The sequence below is a fragment of the Cherax quadricarinatus genome, chromosome 45, assembly GCF_038502225.1.
Source record: "Cherax quadricarinatus isolate ZL_2023a chromosome 45, ASM3850222v1, whole genome shotgun sequence".
NCBI classification, from domain to species: domain Eukaryota; kingdom Metazoa; phylum Arthropoda; class Malacostraca; order Decapoda; family Parastacidae; genus Cherax; species Cherax quadricarinatus.
In genome coordinates this window covers 1,930,264-1,949,430 of record NC_091336.1, presented here as the reverse complement: position 1 = coordinate 1,949,430, position 19,167 = coordinate 1,930,264, and the positions used below count along the sequence as shown (strand labels likewise).

Genomic DNA, 19,167 nt, shown 5'->3' with positions numbered 1-19,167 from the left:
TCATTTGTTTACTCTTGAACATTGACAAAAATTTAACATTTCCGCTACTCTGAGCTCAGTTTCAAGCCATTTCCAGTACTAAAACCAATCAAAATCATCTCTATTTCTGTAATATATCTTCCATTCTATCAAATGAGACAAAGAAATCGCAAATACAACTATAAAAAACATGAAAAAAACACTGCAAAGCCGCTGCTTTAATTGAAAATTATGGTCTCAGTTTTTTTTCTCTCATTATGCACTGTGTGCTGCAGGATTTGTTTTGTGGTGCACACATACCACATAGATGTATTCTCTCATATCTAGGCCCAAATTTACCGCTCACAGCTTATCAGAGTGAACTGAGCTCATGACGTAGATCTACGGTTTGGATCCTCAATGTAGAGCCGTAGAGCTATGGCACGGACCCTCAAAGGGTAAAGACCCCAGAGTTCCATTATCCCTTAAACTGTCCAAACGTAGATCTACGTTCGCTCGCATAGCTCTCCAAATGTAGATCTACATTCGGAGCGTTAAGCAAGTGAACATAGATCTACTTTTGGAGAGTTGAAGGGTTAAGATCATTGATTTCTATTGTTCTACTAAGACTGGGGTTCTATTCTAATAACACTCTGCACTTTGGTTCTATTAACATCTTGGGGTTCTTTTGTTATTAACACTAAGTTATAATGTTCTATTAATCACCCTGGGCTTCTACTAACAATATTAAGACCCTGAGATTTCAAGTTATTACAATCTTTGGGAGCCATAGTATAATTATTATTACATTCATGGGGAAGTGCTAAACCCATAGGCACATCACACAATTCGACTTCCCTCATGTCTGTCTCATCCCATGTAAAAATGCAATGCACATAAAAGGCCCAGAGATCTGGAATTCACTGTGTGAACCAGCAAAAGGTCCCATGCCTGCAAATCAATTTAGGACTACTTTAAAATCATCTCATCTCCTAAAATTAGCAATACCAACAGTATGCTAAATCATTTTATCAGTTTGAAGCAACTCAAAAAATCCCCATAAAATTTACAACTGCTTAATTAAACATTAACACATACTTAAAACTGTACTATTGTATTATTGTAAATTGTGCTAAATTGTAATACTGTTATTTGTTATATGCTACATCACAATGACAAATTTTATTACTGTGCAACTTTAGCTACCTCACAGTAGTAATAAGGAAAACTGACTAATTAAAATTTACCACTCTTTACCTGTCTAGTGTAAAGTAGTCTGTAAGCATTAAGATTAGTCTGCCCGAAATGCCCCGGCATGCTAGTGGCTTTCTCTGTACCAAACAACACGTTATAAAGTGTAATCCAATCCTAGACAACACCCCCCCCCCCCACTCTTTAAAGACCTAAACTTACTCACTGTACAGAACATTCACATCTACTACTGTGCAACCTACATTTACAGAACCATAAATTCTAACATTAGCCATGAATTAAAACACTTTCTTGATAGTTGCAACAAGACCCATAGACATAATACCAGACACAAAAATCTCTATCATTCCTCATGTGTGGCTAAACCTCTACAAAAATTTGACGCACATAAAAGGGCCTAAAATCTGGAACTCCCTGCCTGAAAACTCGAACTGCAGACTCGATCACCATTTTCAAAACTACTGTTAAAAAATCTTATCTCCTTAACACACCCCATCATTAGCTAACCAAATGAAATGAAAATCACCTTATTTTCTTTTTTGTATCATAAATGCAACCAAAACAATATAGTCCTACTCTCGTTATCTGTAATTCCCCCTAATTTATACTTACACTCACCCAAATGATGGTAAACATAAAATTCCTAATATAGCTACTGCCTATTAAATCTTAAGTTAGTCCTAAGTTTACCTAAAACACGCCTCCAATATAAGCTTTAATAGAAACAGACAAATCCAATCCTATTACTAAATTCATCATTTGTAATATTATTGCATGACTCGTACTACCTCAGTATTGTAAATCTAATTATGTATGTGCCTAGCTAGGTATGTATCTAATTATGTATTTATCTAATAATGTATGATCAAATGTACTGCTCCATGACCTATATCAATATAGAGTAAAAATTAGTATTAGTCTGCCTGAAATGCCTAGGCATGCTAGTGACCTTCTTTGTAATTAACATTTTACAACATGTAAACCAAACATTGTAAGCTTTACAAGGAAATAAAAAAAAAATTAATTTGAATTATAATCACATTGTAACCTTTGCCAAGAAACAAATTGTTGGACCTATGTTGCAACTGCAACATAGGTCCAACTCCTTAGCTTTCTAAACTATAGATGTTAAAAATTAGAATAGTACTGGGGGGATAAAGACTGACTTAATAAAGCAAATAAATAAATAAATAACAAAAAGGCACAATATCGTGACTGCAACGATACACAAATAACCCGCACATAAAAGAGAGATGCTTACGACGACGTTTCGGTCCGATTTGGACCATTGACAAAGTCACACTAACAATATTTAAAGAAACGTTCAGTTTATCCAAAGACCGCAGAATACATGTGTAATGAATGTAAAAGACCACAGAAGACATATGTATAAAGATCATACATGACTTAAAATGCAATAAAGTGCTATTATGGTTCATTCCCAGCTGTGCCACTATCAGCTTCAGTGTTCCACATACACTGACCTCGCTCCCATAACCTTATCAGTGTTGTAGTGTCTTGTCAGTGACTTACATCACTGTAGGACATGCTTCCATTTATTTATTTATTTATTTATTTAGTAATTTAAGCATACATACAGAGGTACAAAAAATACAGGTAAGAGCAGCATGCCAAAGCCACTTACATGCATAGCATTACGGGCTGGCTTAAAATTAACTTAAGATTAACTAAGCAATGATGAAATCAGTGATAAAACATTATTGTAAACAGATAACTATAAAGCACAAATGAGTATTACAAAGACAGGTCATATGGTTGCTTGCATTGCTGTACATTCAGTCGAATGGAGTATTCTGTTAGGTAGTGTATTTAAAAAATAATAAAGTTAGATTGGGTCCTAGGTTTAACATTTGTGTGATATAATTGTGAGTAACATATAGGATATACAATTTATAAGGTTCAGTTATTCAGTATTTATTTGGTTTTGAGTGAGTAAGTGATCTTTGAGAAGAGACTTGAATTTATAAACAGGTAGTGTTTCTTTTATATTTACAGGTAATGAATTCCAGATTTTAGGGCCTTTTATGTGCATTGAGTTTTTGCATAGCGTGAGATGGACACGAGGAACATCAAAGAGTGATCTGTGCCTTGTGTTATGGTCATGTGTTCTGTTGAGGTTGGCAAGGAGATGTTTGAGGAGAGGGTTAATATCAGAGTTAAGTGTTCTATGTATGTAAAAGGTGCAATAATAAGTATGGATGTTTTGTATGGTGAGTAGGTTGAGTGTTTTGAATATTGGTGGAGTGTGCTGCCTGTATTGATAATTTATCATTCTAACTGCAGCCTTTTGTTGGGTAATTAGTGGTCTGAGATGGTTAATTGTTGTTGAGCCCCATGCACAAATTCCATAGGTGAGATAGGGGTAAATAAGAGAGTGATAAAGGGCCAGGAGGGCTGACTGTGGAACATAGTACCGTATCTTCGATAGTATGCCTACAGTCTTGGAAATTTTCTTAGAAATTTGTTGTATATGTGTATGAAATTTGAGTCTATTATCGAGGTGGATTCCTAAGAATTTTCCCTCTGTTAGCTTTGTGATAGGTGATCCGTTTATTGTTATGTTAAGAGGTACATCTGTAGCTCTGTTACCAAACTGAATGAAGTAGGTTTTGTCAATGTTTAGTGTAAGTTTGTTAGTCCTCATCCAGGTAGATATTTTCTGTAATTCGGTGTTTACAGTATTGGCTAGCGTGACTGGGCTCGGGTGAGAGAAGACGTATGTAGTGTCATCTGCAAAAAGTGTGGGTTTGAGTAATTGCGAAGCATTTGGTAGGTCATTTATGTATAGGAGAAAGAGAAGAGGGCCAAGGACACTTCCCTGTGGGACACCAACTGTAATTGGTTGTGCGGAAGAGCTTGCCCCATTTGCGTACACATATTGGCTTCTGTTGCTGAGGTAAGACTTGAGGTAGTTGAGGGAGTGCCCTCTAATACCATAGTGTGACAATTTTACGTGGAGCAAGTCATGGTCAACTGTATCAAAAGCTTTATGTAAGTCAATGAAGATCCCCAGTGGGACTTCTTTTTTCTCTATTGCAGTGTATATATGTTCTAGCATGTGTATAATAGCATCATTAGTATTTTTATTAGGCCTGAATCCAAAATGGCAGGGGTTGAGAATGTTTTGGGAGATGAGGTAGGAGTAGATTCGTTTATGAATTAATTTTTCGAAGATTTTTGAGAGAGGGTGTAAATTGGATATTGGCCTATAGTTATTCAACTCTGTTTGGTCTCCTCCTTTATGGATCGGGGTGACCCTTGCTATTTTGAGAACTGTAGGGAAGGTGGAGGATTCAATGGATTTGTTAAAGAGTGTTGCAATGATTGGTGATAGTACTTGTGACACTTTTTTGTATATAAAGGGTGGTAAGGTATTTAAATCTCCTGCCTTGTTTTTCAGTGTGTTGATAATAAGGGAGACTTTGTATGGGTTAGTTGGAGCTACGAACAGTGCGTTCGGGTAGTTGCCAGTGAGGTAGTCATTTGGTGGGGTATCTGAGCTTGGGATTTTATTGGCAAGGTTTTGACCTATAGTGGAGAAGAAATCATTGAGTCTGTTTGCTGTTTCTGTTGGTGGGAGTTGGGGTTCATCTGATTTTGCTAATTTTATTTCGCTATGTCGTGATATCTTTTTTGTTCCCAGAATTTCTGATAGGGTCTTCCAGGTCTTTTTTATATCACCTCGTAAGTTGGATAATCTGTTCTCATAATACAATTTTTTTGCCCTTCTTATCAGACTGGTTAGGATTGACGAGTAACGTTTTGTTTGGTTATGTGACCCATTCTGTTTTTCATATCGGTGTTTTGTATTTATGGATTTGAGAATGCTGGGCGTTAGCCAGGGACTGTTCAGTCTCTTAGCTGTCATCTGTTTAGTTTTTTTAGGGCAGTGCTTGTTATAAAGGTATTGGGTCTTTTTTAGAAAATTATTAAAACATTCGTCAATATCTGTATAGATTTCTAGCTCAGTGTGCCAGTCAATGTTTGTTACTGCTGTTGTGAAGTTATTAATGGCTGCCTCATTGTGAAGTCTGAAGGTGACTTTAGTAGTGTCTTGGGGTATTTTACCAAGAGTTGTTATGAGGAAAGTAGGGTAGTGGTCTGTGGTATTATCTGTAATTATGCCTGATTTTAAAGGGGATATGGTGTTGGTCCAGATGTGGTCAAGTAGGGAAACACTAGTCTCTGTAACTCTTGTAGGTTTTGTTACTGTTGGTAGCAACATGCAGTTACTCATTGTGTTTGTGAATTCAGTAACGTGTGGGTCCTGGTCTTGCAGGAGATTTATATTGAAGTCACCTGAGAGTAGTAAGTGATCTTTGTTCATGCGTGCATCAGTTATCATACTTCCTAGGTTTTGACTAAATTGGCTAATGTTTGATTGTGGAACTCTGTAGATGTTTATCACTGAGAGGTTTTTGTAGGTATTTGGATTTGAATTTAGCTATTATATATTCCCCATGTTCATCCCTTGTGCAAGTATTAGTGATACATTCTAGTTGGTCTGAGTAGTATATAGCAGTGCCACCCTCTTGTTGGTCTGGCCTACAGTTGTGTATGGCTGTGTAACCAGGAATGGCATAGACATCTGTAGTATCAGGCTTTAGCCAGGTTTCAGTTAGTGTAATGATGGACATATTGGCATGCAAGGAATTTAGTAATGCTAGGAGGTCATCATAATGCTTGCTTAAAGATCTGATATTGTAGTTAAAGATAGTTATGTTGTTGTTGGCTCTGAGAAGTGCCTTTGATTGTTCTGCTGTGTAGTAATTACAGTAACTGTTTGAATCATTTAAGTCATTAAATAAGAGGTTGGAATCAGGATCAATGCTTGTAATCATAAGATTTGTAGTGAATCTATAGTTAGAATTAAGTAAAAAATAAAGTAAATATTCTAAAGCTAAAAAAAAATAGCACCTGAATTATTTAACAAATGTAAAAATAATGAGCTAAGGTAGTTTTTTAAAGCTAAAATAAAGGAGACAATATAAAAGGGACTAAAATAATTTGTGGTGAACAAATAAAGTGATGATCAAATAATGGAGCTTGGGAATATGATAGTAGGTAGTACTTTAAAGATAATTCTTTAAAGTTAGAATTATAATATAAAATTATAATATAAAAGGGACTAATATAAGTTGTGGTGAACAATAAAGTGGTAATCAAATAATTGCACTAAGGTCTAATATAATGACTTTTGTGGAGTCTATGTTTAGAGCTAGAATGAGCTATAGTACAACTAGATTTAATCTAATAATATAACAATACAAATTAAAAATAGCACCAGTCTCTCACTAGTAATTGCAATATGGTCTAATATAATGAATTTGGTATTGACTATAGTACAACTGAGTTTAATCTAATAATATAAAAAAGGCACAAGACTCTCAACTGTAATTGCACTAAGGTGTTATATAAGTTGTTTACAAGAATTAGAGTATAACTAGATTTAAATTGACAAGATAAAATATACAAGTTAAGGTAGCAAAAGAATAAAAAAAGTAGAAAAAAAAATATATGAGGTAGTTGGTACTAGTTAGCAAAAGATAGTTAAGGGCCTTGAACAATAATATAATTGAAATATACACTAATTGCACACACAATATAATCACTAAGATATGAAAACAATCTTAGAGTAGGAATAATAATATAAACTTATAATATAAAAATACAAATTGAAATGGTACTTGCAATTGCACTAGTCTGGTATAGGTTGTTGACAAGATCAGGAGTATAACTAGATTTAAATTGACAAAATATAATTCACAAGTAAGGAAATTCAAACAGTCTCAACAAAGCTCATCCGAAATGCTTTACAAAATAACAAAATAAAATGATAAATGTGAACGTGGTGTAATAGTGCACAAAATGCGTGATCAAGGAATAACAGGAAAAGTCGGTAGATGGATCTATAATATCTTAACAAATAGAACACAAAGAATAGTAGTCAACAGAGAAAGTCTGAGGCAGCTACAGTGAAAAGCTCTGTGGCACAAGGCACAGTACTCGCCTCCATTTTGTTCCTCATCCTCATATCAGATAGACGCGAATATAAGCCACAGCGCAGTGTCTTCCTTTGCAGATGACACCCGAATTTGCATGACAGTGTTCTCCATTGAAGACACTGCAAGACTCCAGGTGGACATCAACCAAAATCTTTAAATGGGCCACAGAAAACAATATGAAGTTCAACAATGAGAAATTTCAATTATTCCGATATAGAAAACGTGAGGAAATTAAAATTTCATCGGAGTATAAAACAAATTCCAACCACACAACAGAGCGAAAAACTAATGTCAAAGAACTGGGGGTGATAATGTCAGAGGACTTCACCTTCAAGGCCCATAACACTGTATCAATTGCATCTGTTAGAAAAATGACAGGATGGATAATGAGAACCATCAAAACCAGGGATGCAAAGCCCATGATGACACTCTTCAGGTAGCTTGTTCTATCTAGGCTGGAATATTGTTGCACACTAACAGCACCTTTCAAGGCAGGTGAAATTGCTGACCTAGAAAATGTACAGAGAACCTCCACGGCATACATAACTGCGATAAACCACCTCAATTACTGGGAATGCTTGAAGTTCCTAAACCTGTACTCCCTAGAATACAGGAGGGAGAGATACATGATTATATACACCTGGAAAATCCTAGAGGGACTAGTACCAAACTTGCACACAAAAATCACTGGAGTTTACCTGGAACGAGTTCTGGGGGTCAACGGCCCCGCAACCCGGTCTGTGACCAGGCCTCCTGGTGGATCAGAGCCTGATCATCCAGGCTGTTACTGCTGGCTGCACGCAATCCAACGTACGAGCCACAGCCCGGCTGGTCAGGTACCAACTTCAGGTGCTTGTCCAGTGCCAGCTTGAAGACTGTGAGGGTTCTATTGGCAATCCTCTTTATGTATGCTGGGAGGCAGTTGAACAGTCTCGGGCCCCTGACACTTATTGTATTGTCTCTTAACGTGCTAGTGACACCCCTGCTTTTCATTGGGGGGATGTTGCATCATCTGCCAAGTCTTTTGCTTTCGTTGCGAGTGATTTTCGTGTGCAAGTTCGGTACTAGTCCCTCTAGGATTTTCCAGGTGTATATGATCATGTATCTCTCCCACCTGCATTCCAGGGAATACAGGTTCAGAAACTTCAAGCGCTCCCAGTAGCTGAGGTGTTTTATCTCCGTTATGCACACTGTGAAGGTTCTCTGTACATTTTCTAGGTCAGCAATTTCACCTGCCTTGAAAGGTGCTGTTAGTGTGCAGCAATATTCCAGCCTAGATAGAACAAGTGACCTGAAGTGTGTCATTATGGGCTTGGCCTCCCTAGTTTTGAAGGTTCTCATTATCCATCCTGTCATTTTTCTAGCAGATGCAATTGATATAATGTTATGGTCCTTGAAGGTGAGATCCTCCGACATGATCACTATTTTGTGGCCGAAATTTGTTTTGTACTCTGATGAAGTTTTGATTTCCTCGTGTCTACCATATCGGAGTAATTGAAATTTCTCATCGTTGAACTTCATATTGTTTTCTGCAGCCCATTGAAAGATTTGGTTGATGTCTGCCTGGAGCCTTGCAGTGTCTGCAATGAAAGACACTCATGCAGATTCATGTGTCATCTGCAAAGGAAGACACGGTGCTGTGGCCAGGCGCGGTTCTAGGAACAAAGTTTGGGGGGGCCCGACGGCAGAATTTTCGGTTGTTTAAAGAGCATTAGCATTACCGTTTCTCCACTAACGGGATTCTTATTTGTTAATTACTGGCGGACTGACCTAAATGAATGGGCATAACCATCTGCTCTAGGTGCCAGTGTTTCTCTTCGGATCCAAATGAGAGGGTCGATTTTTCTGAGAAAAAAAAAACACTGACCTTACAATGTGAGGAATTTTGTATCTTATTAAAACTTTATTGAAAGTAAGAATTTAATAGCTAGAGACTTTTACATTAGACATTAACTTAAATGTAGAATATATATATACATTATATATATATATATATATATATATATATATATATATATATATATATATATATATATATATATATATATATATATATATATATATATATACCTGCTTAAGACAGTAAGCATTATACTTTATAATATTACCTATAATAGTAGCCTTAAAAGTAACATGCAAAGGTTATTACACTGAAAGGATTAATCACACTGCAGCCTAAGCAAAGAGAAGACGGCGGTTCCTTTCCGCAAACTTGTTGATCACACGATCAACAGGAACATGTACATCGTTATGGATGGCGAGTAGTGCGAGGCCGTTGAGGCGATCCTGACCTATGGTGCTCCTCAAGTATGTCTTCAGGCGTTTCAGGGCTGAGAACGATCATTCGGCTTCTGCATTTGAGACTGGCAGGGTCAGTAGGATGGTAAGGAGCTTCGAGATGTTCGGAAACATACGGGCCTCGGCGTATTCCTTTGCTTTCTTGACAGATTCGAAGGCCGGAGCGGAACATGTCCACCGCTGTGTTTCCATCTGCACGAGCAAAAGTGACTCAACGTCACTTTCGTAGAGTTTAGTGACTTTAAGAACAGCATTCATGTTTGCTTTTGAGCCCCTGAGCAGCTCCTTCAATCGGAGAGCAACGGGCACAGTGTCATCATCAAATCTGCTCTTCAACTCAGCGATCACATGGTCAACGAACGGAATATACACCGAGCGCCGATAGTACTCCTCAGCAGATGCTGCTGGGACATTCGCTCATTGTGTCTGTCGTGCACAGACTCAGGGAATAGGGATGTCATCGTGAGCTGAGCCCACTTCAACTAGAAGATCTTTGGCTTTCACGAACATAGCGTGGAAGTACTCCTCGGCATCCGCTCTAAATTTGGAGAATAGAGTCCCGATTTCACAAATCAGTGCATACGCACATACCAGGTCACCTTCCTTTTTCTGTAGGGTTCTGCTTGGCTGAAGCGTGTGTGCCAAAATGGACTCGGCCACAACCAACCCAACGAGAAAGCGGGAGTCCAGAATCGCAGTGAGTAGGAGTCTGGCGTTGGCATCCAACTTCATCTCATCCTCCAGAAAAATAGCGATGAGAGGCAGAAACTCGATGAACACGAGGACAGCATCGTGCCGCTCGACCCATCTGGTGGGGCACAGGGGCACCAGCTTTTCCAGCTTGGCTGAGGATAGCTTCACGAGTTTGGTAAATCGAAGCGTCCGCATGTTGCTGGAATGGCTCCAAGGCTCCAACCCACTCCACTCTGGCACTGTCCCATAAGGCCCCAAAACAGGCATAAACACAATAGCCTAATGTATTAATCTTGCCTTGGCCCCTTTACCTGGTGCAGTAAGGTCACTGAATGGTTCATGAACCCTTACCCTCTCGTCCTGGTTTGTGCCCGGCTCGCAGTGAGTCAGTATGTGTGTTGGAGCCTTGAAATACCGGGGGATGGTGACTCACCATCACGGGGTCACGCCGCATCAGCCGTCTGATGTTACCACGTGCTCTCAACATGCAACACTGCTTGACGCTCGCTGAGGCTGAGCCTCGCTCTCTCAGAGCCTGCCTGCCTCTCTGGGTGTTATGCGAAATTTCTTTCAAGTTAGGACATTTCCACGATTTTTTTTGCCACATCTCATTATTCTCAGCATCAATACAGCTCCAAAATGTTTATTATAAGTATCCAACCTTAAAAAGCATTTTTGTATTGTTATGGAGCTAGAGGTATTAGTGGTCTGTAAACTTGCAAAGTTGCAAAACAAATTAAAATGCATCCCAAAGCAGTGGCGTAACTATGGGGAGCCTGGGGGGTCCGCCCCCTCTCCCTCACTAGAGCTGTGGGCCCCTCCACTTGAAAAGGAGTATCTGCATAGTTTTGTGTCTAGAAAAGTAAAAAAAAAAAAAAAAAAAAAAAAAAAAATACATATATATATATATATATATATATATATATATATATATATATATATATATATATATATATTGGCTTTAAAATCTCAAATAATTCGGGAGGGCATGCCCCCGCCATGTAAAGGATTGGCCCCTCCTTCCCCTCGCCCCAAAATGAAAACCCAGCTACAACACTGGGCCAAAGCCCAAAGAGGGCCAAAGGGGGGGGGGCCCAGGCCCCCTGGGCCCCCCCCTTATATCCGCGCCTGGCTGTGGCTGACATCCTTGTCTGTGTCAGATATGAGGATGAGAAACAAGATGGGAGCGAGTACTGTGCCTTGTGGAACAGAGCTTTTCACCGTAGCCGCCTCGGACTTTACTCCGTTGACTACTACTCTTTGTGTTCTGTTTGTGAGGAAATTATAGATCCATCTACCAACTTTTCCTGTTATTCCTTTAGCACGCATTTTGTGCACTATTACGCCATGACAATAAAGCAACAAACACTCAACACAAATAAATACTATCATACCAAATTAAAATAACCACCATCAATTAAAATCTCATTAAATTATTATAAGATTCTCCAAAAAGTTCTCTAAGATCCCTACAGGCACCTTGGTAATTATAAAACCTATGACGATAGCTGAATGGCTTAAGCTGTGGGTAAACTATCAAAATATGTTCTCCACTCTTTTCAAGGTGTATCAGCTTAGAAATGGCATCACAGGTGGGCAGGGCCTACTAGTGGTAATAGGTCAATAAAGATACCCAAGTGTTGCACACATGTCTTACTCATCAACTTGTCAGTACTGCATTCTACTTATACAGTGGACCCCCGGTTAACGATTTTAATCCGTGCAAGAGGGGTAATTGTTATGCGAAATAATCGTTATGTGAATGAATTTTCCCCATAAGAAATAATGGAAATAAAATTAATCCGTGCAAGACACCCAAAAGTATGAAAAAAAAAATTTTTTTACCACATGAAATATTAATTTTAATACACACAAACTGAAAAAGGCATGCACACTTACATGACACTTACTTTTATTGAAGATCTGGTGATGATTGATGGGATGGGAGGAGGGGAGAGCATTATCTTCTTACTGTTTAGAAGGGGAATCCCCTTCCATTAGGACTTGAGGTAGTAAGTCCTTTTCTGGGGTTACTTCCCTTCTTTTTTTAATGCCACTAGGGCCAGCTTCAGAGTCACTGGACTTCTTTCGCACAAGATATCTGTCCATAGTGGCCTGTACCTCTCGTTCCTTTATCACTTCCCTAAAGTGTTTCACAACATTGTCAGTGTACAGGTTGCCAACACGGCTTGCAATAGCTGTGTGAGGGTGATTTTCATCCATGAAGGTTTGCACTTCAAGCCACTTTGCACAGATTTCCTTTATCTTTGTAGTAGGCAACTTCTTCAATTTCTCTCTCCCCTCCTCTGAACCAGTTTCCCCAGGTCTGGCCTCTTGCTCTTGAAGTTGATCTATCAGCTCATCAGTGGTTAGTTCTTCATTGTCCTCCTCCACCAACTCTTCCACATCCTCCCCACTAACCTCCAACCCCAAGGACTTTCCCAATGCCACAATGGATTCCTCAACTGGCATAATCCTCTCAGGGTTAGCCTCAAACCCTTCAAAATCCCTTTTGTCTACACATTCTGGCCACAGTTTCTTCCAAGCAGAGTTCAAGGTCCTCTTAGTCACTTCCTCCCAAGCCTTACCTATAAGGTTTACACAATTGAGGATATTAAAGTGATCTCTCCAAAACTCTCTTAGAGTCAGTTGAGTTTCTGAGGTCATTACAAAGCACCTTTCAAACAGAGCTTTTGTGTACAGTTTCTTGAAGTTGGAAATAACCTGCTGGTCCATGGGCTGCAGGAGAGGAGTGGTATTAGGAGGCAAAAACTTGATGTTAATGAATTTCATGTCCCCATAAAGTCGCTCTGCCACGTCTGTAGGATGACCAGGGGCATTGTCTAACACCAGGAGGCACTTAAGTTCTAATTTCTTTTCAGTTAGGTAATCTTTCACATTGGGGGCAAATGCATGGTGTAACCAATTATAGAAAAATTCCCTAGTGACCCATGCCTTACTGTTTGCCCTCCACAGCACACACAAATTATCCTTGAGGACATTCTTTTGCCTGAACGCTCTGGGAGTTTCAGAGTGATACACTAATAAAGGCTTCACTTTGCAATCACCAGTAGCATTGGCACACATGAGAAGAGTAAGCCTGTCTTTCATAGGCTTATGTCCTGGGAGTGCCTTTTCCTCCTGAGTAATGTAGGTCCTGCTTGGCATTTTCTTCCAGAACAGGCCCGTTTCATCACAATTAAACACTTGTTCAGGTTTCAGTCCTTCAGTTTCTATATACTCCTTGAATTCCTGCACATATTTTTCAGCTGCTTTGTGGTCCGAACTGGCAGCCTCACCATGCCTTATCACACTATGGATGCCACTACGCTTCTTAAATCTCTCAAACCAACCTTTGCTGGCCTTAAATTCACTCACATCATCACTAGTTGCAGGCATTTTTTTAATTAAATCCTCATGCAACTTCCTAGCCTTTTCACATATGATCGCTTGAGAGACGCTATCTCCTGCTAGCTGTTTTTCATTTATCCACACCAATAAGAGTCTCTCAACATCTTCCATCACTTGCGATCTTTGTTTCGAAAACACAGTTAAACCTTTGGCAACAACAGCTTCCTTGATTGTCTTTTTGGTGCCCACAATAGTAGCGATGGTTGATTGGGGTTTCTTGTACAACTTGACTAGGTCGGCAATACGCACTCCACTTTCATACTTATCAATGATCTCTTTCTTCATTTCAATGGGTATCCTTACCCTTATTGGTGTACGGTTGGCACTAGAAGCTTTCTTGGGGCCCATGGTCACTTATTTTCCAGAAACACCACCGAAAACACTGTAATAATACGAAATATTCCGAGTGTATGCTTGGATGTTAGCGCGGAGGCTGCCTGGTAAACAATGGCACAGGCGGCACATGTGAGGCTGGGTGAGGGCGCACATTGGACGCGTCTCGGACGAAAATCGGTGAGCGGGTTTTTAATCGGTATGCGCAGCAAAAATTTTGCGATTAAAGTAAGCGGTATGCGAAATAATCGCTATGTGATGCCATCGTTATGCGGGGGTCCACTGTAATGTCAAAATGTTGTGCATCAGATATTGCTGAACTGTGATAAGCCAGAGACTAACACTCGCCAGTAAAATGTTCTCACTGTGGACTAACCCCAGGTGTCTGCCCTGTAGGTAGGACAAGAACAGTCATCCTCTGTGACCTGCTAGGAATGGGGAACAGCTGTCGCAAGGGAGAACATCGCTCTTCTATTGACAGCGACGATGTCACTCACATCAAAGTAAGTTTCAACAAGTATTGGTTACTGCAACACTTGCAATCACTCAAGTGTTGTGTGATATGTGTTGTAGTTCACTACACTGTTTCATCACACCTGGTAGTGTCATCATCTGCTGCATCACACTAAGTCTAAACTATCCATCAGCTTATCCTGTGTGTTTCATCCACTGTTCCACACTTGGTGTACCAACCACTACTGGGTGCCCCAGTCTTTGTGTACCAACTACTAGTGTCCCACCTATGTAACAACCATTAGTGTCCCACCCTTTATGTAACAACCACTAGTGTCCCACCCTCTATGTACTGACCACTAGTGTCCTATCCTCTATGTAACAACAACCAGGTGTGTCCCACACCCTCAGTGCAACAACCACCAGGTGTGTTGCACCAATCAATAACCAACAATTTTTTGTATCTTATTTGCTGTGTGTTGGACACTTGCTGAATCATCCTGTTAAATGGCTCTACGTAACACAAACCTGGTGTAAACCATTTATTCTGTTTTAGATGACCCAAACAATGGTCAAATTTACATGCCACACCTGCTCAGTGCATTGCATTTATATTTATCTTATCCATGTAATACAATTCTAATTTACTGGCAAAGTAATACAATCTGGTATTACATTGGGTCTATAATTTTGTTAAGGGCATTGATACCCTTGAGGAAGGGTTCTGATAAGAAAATTCAGAACTATGAAATTTAGATTGAACATGATGGTTTTTACAGGGAACTCTCAGTGAGGTGGTTGATGCAGGTGAGAGCAATTCACTGGTGGTACAATGGGAAAATAGGCAGAAGGAACTTAATGTACTTGTTATGGAGAAGCTGCGTGAAGATTTCCACAATCGTCCTGACAACTTTCTTCTCAACTTGCTTGTTGTCTCCTTGCAGTTCTACAAAAACTTTGGCAAGTATGTCTTTAGCAATCCCTTACAACACCTTAACTTTTTACTTTATTCAGATCTCAAAATGTATTTTACAAGTTAACGATGCATATTAAGTTAAATAAATTTAGTGAATTTTTGGAATTTTACACAGGTGTAGTGTATACTTAGTGATGTAACTACCATAATACCAATTCCTCACTGACTCCTTTTTGTAACTGGCAGAGAGAAAGCTGATATAAGCAATCATATCCGAGACCGAGAACTGGCACTAGACAGGAAGCTGTCACCATCTAAGAAGAAAATCATCTACCTTGGTGGGTGTGAAGAGATCTCTGGCAGACATGTACTCTACCAGCCCAGTAATGAACAGTACATGGAACTTCCTGCTCCTCTCCAGGTACTAATTAATACCTAAATATTAAAAAAAAAATAACTTTGTACTTCAATAATTTTTCCTCTTATGATATAAGGTTTACTGGGGTAGTTCAAAATGTGTTTTGAACCATGTTAATATATGACAGAGTGAACAGGGAGGCAATGTGGCAAATGTTGCAAGTGTATGGAATAGGCGATAGATTACTGAAAGCAGTTAAGAGTTTTTACAAAGACAGTGAGGCTCAGGTTAGGGAATGTAGGAGAGAGGAAGCTTATTTTCCAGTAAAAGTAGGCCTTCAGTAGGGATGCTTATTTATTTATTTAATAATTTGAACATACATACAGAGGTATAAAAAAATACAGGTAAGAGCAGCATGCCAAAGCCACTTGTATGCATAGTATTATGGGCCGGCTTAAAATTAACTTAAGATTAACTAAGCAATGATGTAATCAGTGATAAAACATTATTGTAAATAGATAACAATAAAGCAAAAATGAGTACAGTAGGGCCCCACTTATATGGCAGGTTAGGTTCCAGGCTACCGCCGTACAGTGGAAACCGCCGTAAAGTGGAACACCCTTTTTCTTCCACTTATAAATGCATAAATTATTATTATAATAAAAAAGAAGCGCTAAGCCACAAGGGCTATACAGCCTATAAATGCATAAAAACACTAGATAACAAGTTTACACTAACATATTAAGTTAGCAATAGAACCAGGCATCAAAAAAACAATAATAAAAAAAAAAAAAGTACAATACAAACAAAGTGCACTCATTACTTACCTTCAAATATTTATAGTCTTAATCTAGGGTGAGACAAGTAGTATTTATTGTAAGAAATCAAGTGTGGTATGTATGGTAGTCAGCCAGGCTACCATACCAGGCCACCCCACCCACACATACTATTCTATTTTTATTTTTTATTTTATTTTATAATTTGTAGAATACATACAGAGGTACAAAAAAATACAAGTAAGAGTAGGATGCCAAAGCCACTTATATGCATAGCATTACGGGCAGGCTTAAAATTAGCTTAAGATTAACTAAGCAAAGATGTAATCAGTGATAAAACATTATTGTAAACAGATAACAATAAAGCACAAATGAGTATTACAAAGACAGGTCATATGATATTTAAGCATCCCAGAGCGATAAAATGTATATACAGTTCACTCATTACTTACCTTAAAATATTTGTAGTCTTAATCTAGGGTCAGGAGTAAGTAAATGAGATAAAACGAATAAATGAGAGAGAGAAAGAATGAGTGCATGAGAGGGGACAGGCGCAGTTATGTAAACAAACCAGGCGAAGGTAAGTTTTGTAAAAGTGTACACGTCTGGTTTATGTACAAGTTACATTGTGTACAGGTTGTCTCTACATTGATACGGTAGAATAAATAAAGAAGAACACTCCCATTCTCATGTAACATCATTCTGAGAAGAAATGATGCTCTGAGTGAAGGCAATGGAAATAAGTCACTGACTTTTTTGGGTTATCCTAGGTTCTCTACACATATGTTGTTATGTATGATAATCTATGTAACTATTTGTGTATACCTGAATAAACTACTTACATACATACGAAAGGAATAATTTTCTACAGTTATCCCCAGTAACACATTTTCTCTTATGTTAGATTAGAGAAAATGTTATTCTTGGCATCACTTGTACAAGTTATCTGGCTACCTCATCTCATATTTATGTTTATTTATTCTATTGTGGGGTGTATTTACCATCTTTTTATGTTATGCATCGTGTTTAAAATATAATTTTGAAAAAATATCATAGATGGATGAATGAAAATGTGTATTTAACATAATATACAACATTTAAATGAGACTCGATGATTACTATTATCATTACTAATATGACGTCTGGAGACATATGGCACTATTACTGATTTTAATGTGTACCTGCATGCCAGCACAGTATTTAAGTTTATTTAGGTACAGGTATACATAAGTATAATTATCAGAGTATATATAAAATAACTTTTAAAAACATTTGAAATTTTGGAGTTTCCAGACAAAATGGAGACTTAATGCTTACTGAGCTCACGGAGAATGTAAACAAACAGGGTGGGGCGCGGTGACCATATTAGAAAGTCAGGTGGGGGGAGCCGTATAGCGAGTTTTGGTCATAATTTGAAATGACCGTATTAGTGGAACGCCGTAAAGTGGGGCCCTACTGTATTACAAAGGCAGGTCATATGGTTGCATGCATTGCTGTACATTCAGTAGAATGGAGTATTCTGTTAGGTAATGTATCTAAAAAATAAAGTTAGATTGGGTCTTAGGTTTAACATTTATGTGATATAATTGTGAGAAACATTTAAGATATACAATTTATAAGGTTCAGTTATTCAGTATTTATTTGGTTTTGGGTGAGTAAGTGATCTTTGAGAAGAGACTTGAATTTAAAAACATGTAGTGTTTCTTTTATATTCACAGGTAATGAATTCCAGATTTTAGGGCCTTTTATGTGCATTGAGTTTTTGCATAGCGTGAGATGGACACGAGGAACATCAAAGAGTGATCTGTGCCTTGTGTTATGGTCATGTGTTCTGTTGAGGTTGGCAAGATGATGTTTGAGGGGAGGGTTAATATCAGAGTTAAGTATTCTATGTATGTAATAGGTGCAATAATAAGTATGGATGTTTTGTATGGCGAGTAGGTTTAGTGTTTTGAATATTGGTGGAGTGTGCTGCCTGTAGTGGGAATTTATCATCATTCTGACTGCAGCCTTTTGTTGGGTAATTAGTGGTCTGAGATAGTTAATGCTAGCATGGTGGGAAATGGTGTAGGATTAAAATACAGTGGAACCTCGGTTTTTGCATGCCCCAGTTTTCATAGGATTCAATTTTCGACAACTTTTCTCATAGAAATTTTGTCCTAGTTTTCGTACATCCACTCAGTTCTCAAAGAGTTGAAAATGGTCTGTACCAAACGCGTCCGTGTGAATCGGCAAAGTTTTGTGGAGAAATATCACCCTAACAAAGCTGTTGCAAGCCATGTCTGCAACATGTTCAATGACAGGGGTACAGTGACTCAAGCTGGTCCTAGTAGTACTAGTAAAACAAAGAAGTGAAGTAACCCTGGATAGGGCCTTGATACCACAAGTCCTTATGGAAGGGGATTTCCCTTCCAAACAATAACCTCTGCTCCTCCCTCTTCCCTTCTTGCCGTCATCCATAGGCCAGCAAGTCTTTTCAATAAAGGTTAAAGTGATGTTAAATGTTCATTTATCCATTTCATTAGTCATTTATATTTATTTCTCATTGTTTTCTGTATGTAAAACTATAGTTATTCAACTGTTATACTTTCTTTTTTTAGGTTTTTGGATTTAAATTTAGTAAATGTAAAATCACTATGCTCATCCCTAGTGCAGGTAGATTTATTACATTCAAGTTCATCATAGTAGTAGATAGCTGTGCCCCCCCCCCCCAACTGATCTGGCCTACAACTG

At 38.5% G+C, this 19,167-nt stretch overlaps 2 protein-coding genes across 5 annotated transcripts in view; one reads left to right on the top strand and one right to left on the bottom strand.

Moving 5' to 3' along the window:
- The window catches only part of r (carbamoyl-phosphate synthetase 2, aspartate transcarbamylase, and dihydroorotase rudimentary), a 1,183,622-nt gene that overhangs the window by 192,160 nt on the left and 972,295 nt on the right, over window positions 1-19,167 (bottom strand). Inside the window, exons 36-37 of the mRNA XM_070094236.1 lie at window positions 10,094-10,426; window positions 9,611-9,895 (exon numbers count right to left, since the gene is read on the bottom strand). Coding sequence (XP_069950337.1) covers window positions 9,611-9,895; window positions 10,094-10,426 — 618 coding nt within the window. The remainder of the gene's footprint in view (window positions 1-9,610; window positions 9,896-10,093; window positions 10,427-19,167) is intronic.
- LOC128694914 (uncharacterized) overlaps window positions 14,319-19,167 on the top strand; it is a 132,494-nt gene continuing 127,645 nt past the window's right edge. For all 4 annotated transcript variants that reach the window (XM_070094265.1, XM_070094264.1, XM_070094263.1 and 1 more), the window contains exons 1-3: window positions 14,319-14,434; window positions 15,164-15,348; window positions 15,547-15,721. In XM_070094265.1, coding sequence (XP_069950366.1) covers window positions 14,366-14,434; window positions 15,164-15,348; window positions 15,547-15,721 — 429 coding nt within the window. In that variant the 5' untranslated portion in view covers window positions 14,319-14,365. The remainder of the gene's footprint in view (window positions 14,435-15,163; window positions 15,349-15,546; window positions 15,722-19,167) is intronic.